General features: G+C 38.6%; 1 protein-coding gene across 2 annotated transcripts in view; it reads left to right on the top strand.

The window, feature by feature from the left end:
- Positions 1-8,371, top strand: part of LOC144970212 (uncharacterized) — a 54,972-nt gene extending 46,601 nt beyond the window's left edge. Inside the window, exons 11-13 of one of the 2 annotated variants that reach the window (XR_013644922.1) lie at positions 908-1,013; positions 3,999-5,080; positions 7,545-8,371. Coding sequence is in view for 1 of the 2 variants with exons in the window: in XM_078909623.1 (XP_078765749.1) it covers positions 908-1,013; positions 3,999-4,145 (253 nt within the window). In the remaining variant the exon portion in view is untranslated. Of the gene's footprint in view, positions 1-907; positions 1,014-3,998; positions 6,152-7,544 lie in introns of those variants that run through there. The other variant, XM_078909623.1, reaches the window with a different exon arrangement.
- The last annotated feature ends 552 nt before the right edge of the window (positions 8,372-8,923 follow it).

The raw sequence follows: 8,923 nt of genomic DNA, 5'->3' as shown, positions 1-8,923 counted from the left end.
TCCATCTTATCATCAAGTAAAACACACACAGTGGGACCATATTTATTCATCTTATTATCAAGTAAAACACACACAGTGAGGCCATATTTATCCATCTTATCATCAAGTAAAACACACACAGTGAGGTCATGTTTATCCATCTTATCATCAAGTAAAACAAACAGTGAGGCCATATTTATCCATCTTATCATCAAGTAAAACACACACAGTGAGGTCATGTTTATCCGTGAATGTAGTTTTATCACACAATTGTATGGATGTGGGGGGGGGGGGGGCGCCGCGTAGCAGTGCGGTATAGACTTTGCTCCGTACCCATAAGGTTTTGAGTTCGACTCTCTGCCGCGCTGTGTGATCTTGAGTAGGTCACCTCGCCCTAGCTCACTTTGCGACGTTATACTGCGGCTAACGCCTGAATCATGCCAGTCTTCTCTTGTAATAGACCCTAAAGTCAAATATTCCCTTGGGAATGAATAAGATGAATTCCATTTTTTGTTAGCATTTTTTAACGTGAGCATTTGTTGGGCGCAATATCCACTAAACATGCTCAAAGCGCTTTACAAGGTGTTCCTAGTCAACAGCAACATTTAACTGGAAGGACCGAGACATGACGCCTGTAAGCCGATATTACATATTTTTCGGTGAGTCAACGCTGTTAACGGCCAAGTACTCATTTCACACCTGAGTACGGTGAGAGAATGTGAGTAAAGAATCTTTTCCAAGGACTTAACTTTGCGCCGCTCAGAGCAGGACTCGTACCAGGGACCTTCCGATCCGAAGGCGAGTGTCATACCAAAAGACCACATAGCCCGACAGGTTACCGATGAAACGCGGTAAATCACCGGAACAGTAAAATGATAAATTATGTATTTTCTTCTATTCCCCTTTGTATTTCCTCCATCTCGTGAAGACAAAACAAGGCAAAAGAAGAAGCCGGGGAGAAAATAGAAGGAGATTCGAGGACAGAAGATGAAACTGAAGACGATACTGATGAGGATGACGATGAAAGTAGAATGGTAGGTTGTCTTTCAATTACAAAGAAGGTCCATTGAGCAAAGAATGAAGTGATGGCAACGTTATGACTCAGTTCAGCCTTTGTTAATTCAATTTATTTATTGTAACACGCCTGACCGGCGAGTCTTGTTTTTGTTGGCTTCTTTCATTTACGTGTTTTGAGTGATTTTTATCTGATTTTCGCCTGGATTTTAATACCATCTAATTTGTGATAGTCTTGTGGTTTTATTGATATACATTTTAACGAGTTCTAACAGAGGATTTTTCTAAAATTTTAAAATTTAAGTATGGATTTTCCAAAGTCGAACAAAGTTTTTATCTGAGACGTCTTCAGATTGTCCAAAACAGCGCTGCCAGACCAGTATTCACGAAGCGTAGGTGCGATTCTGCCAGATCTCTGCTTCATGACCTGCATTGGCTGCATGTTGAGAAAAGGATAAAATTCAAATTTTTGTTTTAGTGTATCGTTGTCTTGAAGGTACTGCCCCTTCCTACCTTTCGGAACTAATTGAAAGATATTCAAAAACCCGCCACTTACGTTCAGTCAGTGATACCATAAAACTAGTTGTCCCTCGAATTCGGAAAAATGCTGGAATGAGATCTTTTTCTCATTTCGGACCCTCTATTTGGAACGCCTTACCACATGATATCGTGAAAAAGAATTTTTGTCTATTTTTAAGCGTTCGCTTAAAACATATCTGTTTTGATTTTAGTAGATGGTATGAGAAGCAAGATAGGTTTGGTTTGTGGTGTGTGTTGTTTGTGTGTGTGTGTGTGTGTGTGTGTGTGTGTGTGTGCTTGTGTGTGTGAATGATTATTTTTCAGCCAATGTAATTTGTAATTTAAGCGCTTAGAGTCCGATGTCTCGGAGTTATAGCGCTATATAAGTTTTCAGCATTATTTTAGGCATTATTATCAACCATATGGTAAATTAAAAATAAATATGAAATACGTCCAGCTTGGGCGGAGTTCTTTCAGTAACTAACTGAACACTGAACACAAAACAATCGTCTTACGATGTTCCTAAGGAACAAAGAGTGCTTAAACGTTCGCACAATCAACATTCATACTCACATACAAAACATGCACAACACAAAATGCGTACCTCTTAAATGAATTCTAACATAATTCCACACAGCCGAACAACTCCATTCACACATAGCCAAACAAATCCAATACATTACAATACATGTTATAGTCATCTGCATTGCGTCTATATCATACATATGTGTTATACTCGATGAAGATACGAACACAATTATATTTTGCCTTGATTTCTGGGTGGGTTCGAAAGACTTCCCCTACTCCCATGGTGAGCAGGAAGTCACATGCAGTGTCTTCTATCTCCCGATATGTTTTCCGAGTTGCCCTCTTTGCCTTCTTTGAATGGGATTACTTGATTTTTTCCTGGCCGTTGTCTGAGTCCTTGGCTGAGGGGGAAACAGTCGAATGTATAGTATCAGTTTTGGGAGACAATATTTCCTTTCCTTTTGTACCATCCCTCCTTTATGTACTGTAATATATTTGTTTTACTTTTCACTATCATGTTCTGTAAACATTTGAGTGTTTTCCTCTTCGTTCCTATGCTTGCGTCTGGATGAGACTTTTAGCTGATCTCAAACACTGAGAGTATACTCTTAGAATCTAGAAGGGTTCTCTATTTCAACCCCTTTGTCTTAATTATGCTTTGAATAAACTAGTGACTACCCCGTTTTATGTCTTTTGACTGGCGCTGAAGTGAACTAAATATGTTGTAAACCCCTTTTAAGACAACAAATAAATTGGCAGTGTATGCCATTAGGTCTATGGGGTTATAAATTGGCAGTGTATGCCATCTGGTCTATTGAGTTATAAATTGGCAGTGTATGCCATCTGGTCTATGGGTTATAATTTTCCAATGTATGCCATCTGGTCTATGGGGTTATAAATTGGCAGTGTATGCCATCTGGTCTATGGGGTTGTAAATTGGCAGCGTATGCCATCTGGTCTATGGAGTTATAAATTTGCAATGTATGCCATCTGGTCTATGGGGTAAAAATTTGGCAATGTATGCCATCTGGTCTATGGGGTTATAAATTGGCAGCGTATGCCATCTGGTCTATGGAGTTATAAATTGGCAATGTATGCCATCTGGTCTATGGGGTTATAAATTTGGCAATGAATGCCATCTGGTCTATGGGGTTATAAATTGGCAGTGTATGCCATCTGGTCTATGGAGTTATAAATTGGCAATGTATGCCATCTGGTCTATGGGGTTATAATTTGGCAATGTATGCCATCTGGTCTATGGAGTTATAAATTGGCAGTGTATGCCATCTGGTCTATGGGGTTATAATTTGGCAATGTATGCCATCTGGTCTATGGGGTTATAAATTGGCAGCGTATGCCATCTGGTCTATGGAGTTATTAATTGGCAATGTATGCCATCTGGTCTATGGGGATATAATTTGGCAATGTATGCCATCTGGTCTATGGGGTTATAAATTGGCAGTGTATGCCATCTGGTCTATGGGGTTATAAATCGGCAGTGTGTGCCATCTGGTCTATGGGGTTATAAATCGGCAGTGTATGCCATCTGGTCTATGGAGTTATAAATTGGCAGTGTATGCCATCTGGTCTATGGGGTTATAAATTGGCAGTGTGTGCCATCTGGTCTATGGGGTTATAAATCGGCAGTGTATGCCATCTGGTCTATGGAGTTATAAATTGGCAATGTATGCCATCTGGTCTATGGGGTTATAAATTGGCAGTGTATGCCATCTGGTCTATGGGGTTATAAATTGGCAGTGTATGCCATCTGGTCTATGGAGTTATAAATTGGCAATGAACGCCATCTGGTCTATGGAGTTATAAATTGGCAATGTATGCCATCTGGTCTATGGGGTTATAAATTGGTAGTGTATGCCATCTGGTCTATGGAGTGAATTTGAAATGTGAAACTGACATGTTGTATGCCTAAAGCATTCTTTCCATTCTGTCTGCCCCAGGTTCGTCGCCGAAAAAGGAAAAAACCCAAGAGACGAAAGTCGGAGAAAAGACGAAGCAGGAAGTCACGTGACGAGGATGAGGACAGTGACACAGACCAGGAACTGGAACAAGACAGATTAACTGGTCAAACCTCGGACAGTAGTTGAAAGAGCACCAATTTATTGCATCTAAGCGCTTAGTTAGAAAGTTCGCAACATCTGCCAGCTGGAGAAAATAATATAGCAACACACAAAACTATGTGTAACATTAAACGTTTGTAGTCTAATTGATAGGATCTAGCGAGAACTACTTATAAAAATGAAGTCAATTTCATTCTATTTATATTTAACTGGGAATGTTTCGGGCTCAAACACCTTTCTCGGCCAACACAGACAATTAAAGGGGTAATAATATATCATGTTAATTGGTGACGGGCGTGAGTAAACACCTTAAGACTAATTCTGAAATATGGTACAGTGTAAACAAATCTGTCATGAGGAAACACCTTAAGACTAATTCTGAGATATGGTACAGTGTATAACAAATCTGTCATGAGGAAACACCTTAAGACTAATTCTGAGATATGGTACAGTGTATAACAAATCTGTCATGAGGAAAGACCTTAAGACTAATTCTGAAATATGGTACAGTGTATAACAAATGTCATGAGGAAAGACCTTAAGACAAATTCTGAAATATGGTACAGTGTATAACAAATCTGTCATGAGGAAAGACCTTAAGACTAATTCTGAAATATGGTACAGTGTATAACAAATCTGTCATGAGGAAAGACCTTAAGACTAATTCTGAAATATGGTACAGTGTATAACAAATGTCATGAAGAAAGACCTTAAGACTAATTCTGAAATATGGTACAGTGTATAACAAATCTGTCATGAGGAAAGACCTTAAGACTAATTCTGAAATATGGTACAGTGTATAACAAATGTCATGAGGAAACACCTTAAGACTAATTCTGAAATATGGTACAGTGTATATCAAATCTGTCATGAGGAAAGACATTAAGACTAATTCTGAAATATGGTACAGTGTATAACAAATCTGTCATGAGGAAAGACCATAAGACTAATTCTGAAATATGGTACAGTGTATAACAAATGTCATGAGAAAAAGAATTTTTGTCTATTTTTAAGCGTTCGCTTAAAACATATCTGTTTTGATTTTATTAGATGGTATGATAGGTTTGGTTTGTGGTGTGTGTTGTTTGTGTGTGTGTGTGTGTGTTTGTGTGTGTGTGTGTGTGTGCTTGTGTGTGTGAATGATTATGTTTCAGCCAATGTAATTTGTAATTTAAGCGCTTAGAGTCCGATGTCTCGGAGTTATAGCGCTATATAAGTTTTCAGCATTATTTTAGGCATTATTATCAACCATATGGTAAATTAAAAATAAATATGAAATACGTCCAGCTTGGGCGGAGTTCTTTCAGTAACTAACTGAACACTGAACACAAAACTATCGTCTTACGATGTTCCTAAGGAACAAAGAGTGCTTAAACGTTCGCACAATCAACATTCATACTCACATACAAAACATGCACAACACAAAATGCGTACCTCTTAAATGAATTCTAACATAATTCCACACAGCCGAACAACTCCATTCACACATAGCCAAACAAATCCAATACATTACAATACATGTTATAGTCATCTGCATTGCGTCTATATCATACAAATGTGTTATACTCGATGAAGATACGAACACAATTATATTTTGCCTTGATTTCTGGGTGGGTTCGAAAGACTTCCCCTACTCCCATGGTGAGCAGGAAGTCACATGCAGTGTCTTCTATCTCCCGATATGTTTTCCGAGTTGCCCTCTTTGCCTTCTTTGAATGGGATTACTTGATTTTTTCCTGGCCGTTGTCTGAGTCCTTGGCTGAGGGGGAAACAGTCGAATGTATAGTATCAGTTTTGGGAGACAATATTTCCTTTCCTTTTGTACCATCCCTCCTTTATGTACTGTAATATATTTGTTTTTCTTTTCACTATCATGTTCTGTAAACATTTGAGTGTTTTCCTCTTCGTTCCTATGCTTGCGTCTGGATGAGACTTTTAGCTGATCTCAAACACTGAGAGTATACTCTTAGAATCTAGAAGGGTTCCCTATTTCAACCCCTTTGTCTTAATTATGCTTTGAATAAACTAGTGACTACCCCATTTTATGTCTTTTGACTGGCGCTGAATTGAACTAAATATGTTGTAAACCCCTTTTAAGACAACAAATAAATTGGCAGTGTATGCCATTAGGTCTATGGGGTTATAAATTGGCAGTGTATGCCATCTGGTCTATTGAGTTATAAATTGGCAGTGTATGCCATCTGGTCTATGGGGTTATAATTTTCCAATGTATGCCATCTGGTCTATGGGGTTATAAATTGGCAGTGTATGCCATCTGGTCTATGGGGTTGTAAATTGGCAGCGTATGCCATCTGGTCTATGGAGTTATAAATTGGCAATGTATGCCATCTGGTCTATGGGGTAAAAATTTGGCAATGTATGCCATCTGGTCTATGGGGTTATAAATTGGCAACGTATGCCATCTGGTCTATGGAGTTATAAATTGGCAATGTATGCCATCTGGTCTATGGGGTTATAATTTGGCAATGTATGCCATCTGGTCTATGGGGTTATAAATTGGCAGTGTATGCCATCTGGTCTATGGAGTTATAAATTGGCAATGTATGCCATCTGGTCTATGGGGTTATAATTTGGCAATGTATGCCATCTGGTCTATGGAGTTATAAATTGGCAGTGTATGCCATCTGGTCTATGGGGTTATAATTTGGCAATGTATGCCATCTGGTCTATGGGGTTATAAATTGGCAGCGTATGCCATCTGGTCTATGGAGTTATTAATTGGCAATGTATGCCATCTGGTCTATGGGGATATAATTTGGCAATGTATGCCATCTGGTCTATGGGGTTATAAATTGGCAGTGTATGCCATCTGGTCTATGGAGTTATAAATTGGCAGTGTATACCATCTGGTCTATGGGGTTATAAATCGGCAGTGTGTGCCATCTGGTCTATGGGGTTATAAATCGGCAGTGTATGCCATCTGGTCTATGGAGTTATAAATTGGCAGTGTATGCCATCTGGTCTATGGGGTTATAAATTGGCAGTGAATGCCATCTGGTCTATGGAGTTATAAATTGGCAGTGTATGCCATCTGGTCTATGGGGTTATAAATTGGCAGTGTGTGCCATCTGGTCTATGGGGTTATAAATCGGCAGTGTATGCCATCTGGTCTATGGAGTTATAAATTGGCAATGTATGCCATCTGGTCTATGGGTTATAAATTGGCAATGTATGCCATCTGGTCTATGGGGTTATAAATTGGCAGTGTATGCCATCTGGTCTATGGAGTTATAAATTGGCAATGAACGCCATCTGGTCTATGGAGTTATAAATTGGCAATGTATGCCATCTGGTCTATGGGGTTATAAATTGGTAGTGTATGCCATCTGGTCTATGGAGTGAATTTGAAATGTGAAACTGACATGTTGTATGCCTAAAGCATTCTTCCCATTCTGTCTGCCCCAGGTTCGTCGCCGAAAAAGGAAAAAACCCAAGAGACGAAAGTCGGAGAAAAGACGAAGCAGGAAGTCACGTGACGAGGATGAGGACAGTGACACAGACCAGGAACTGGAACAAGACAGATTAACTGGTCAAACCTCGGACAGTAGTTGAAAGAGCACCAATTTATTGCATCTAAGCGCTTAGTTAGAAAGTTCGCAACATCTGCCAGCTGGAGAAAAATAATATAGCAACACACAAAACTATGTGTAACATTAAACGTTTGTAGTCTAATTGATAGGATTTAGCGAGAACTACTTATAAAAATGAAGTCAATTTCATTCTATTTATATTTAACTGGGAATGTTTCGGGCTCAAACACCTTTCTCGGCCAACACAGACAATTAAAGGGGTAATAATATATCATGTTAATTGGTGACGGGCGTGAGTAAACACCTTAAGACTAATTCTGAAATATGGTACAGTGTAAACAAATCTGTCATGAGGAAACACCTTAAGACTAATTCTGAGATATGGTACAGTGTATAACAAATCTGTCATGAGGAAACACCTTAAGACTAATTCTGAGATATGGTACAGTGTATAACAAATCTGTCATGAGGAAAGACCTTAAGACTAATTCTGAAATATGGTACAGTGTATAACAAATGTCACGAGGAAACACCTTAAGACTAATTCTGAAATATGTTACAGTGTATAACAAATCTGTCATGAGGAAAGACCTTAAGACTAATTCTGAAATATGGTACAGTGTATAACAAATCTGTCATGAGGAAAGACCTTAAGACTAATTCTGAAATATGGTACAGTGTATAACAAATGTCATGAGGAAAGACCTTAAGACTAATTCTGAAATATGGTACAGTGTATAACAAATCTGTCATGAGGAAAGACCTTAAGACTAATTCTGAAATATGGTACAGTGTATAACAAATGTCATGAGGAAACACCTTAAGACTCATTCTGAAATATGGTACAGTGTATAACAAATTTGTCATGAGGAAAGACCTTAAGACTAATTCTAAAATATGGTACAGTGTATAACAAATCTGTCATGAGGAAAGACCATAAGACTAATTCTGAAATATGGTACAGTGTATAACAAATGTCATGAGGAAAGAGTTAACGGTGTATAACAAATTTGTCATGGGAAAAGGATCTCCCTACGCACTTTCTTTGTTTATTCATAAAACACAATGCCCTTGAAAATGCCCGTGGGTCACATTGACCTGTCGGGATTATCGTCCATTCATATTTCTCTTTGTCTTTTACTTGCTTACCTGGCAGGCAGTACTTTGCGGTAATTTCCAACATAGGTTCTTATTGATGCTATGCGTTTAGATGAAATACTCACAACATCCGCCAGTCAGATATTCCGTACCAAG

The sequence above is a fragment of the Berghia stephanieae genome, chromosome 1, assembly GCF_034508935.2.
Source record: "Berghia stephanieae isolate SIO BIC M18660-M18661 chromosome 1, UCSD_Bste_1.3, whole genome shotgun sequence".
NCBI lineage: Eukaryota > Metazoa > Mollusca > Gastropoda > Nudibranchia > Aeolidiidae > Berghia > Berghia stephanieae.
This window is presented reverse-complemented; position numbering and strand designations above follow the sequence as displayed.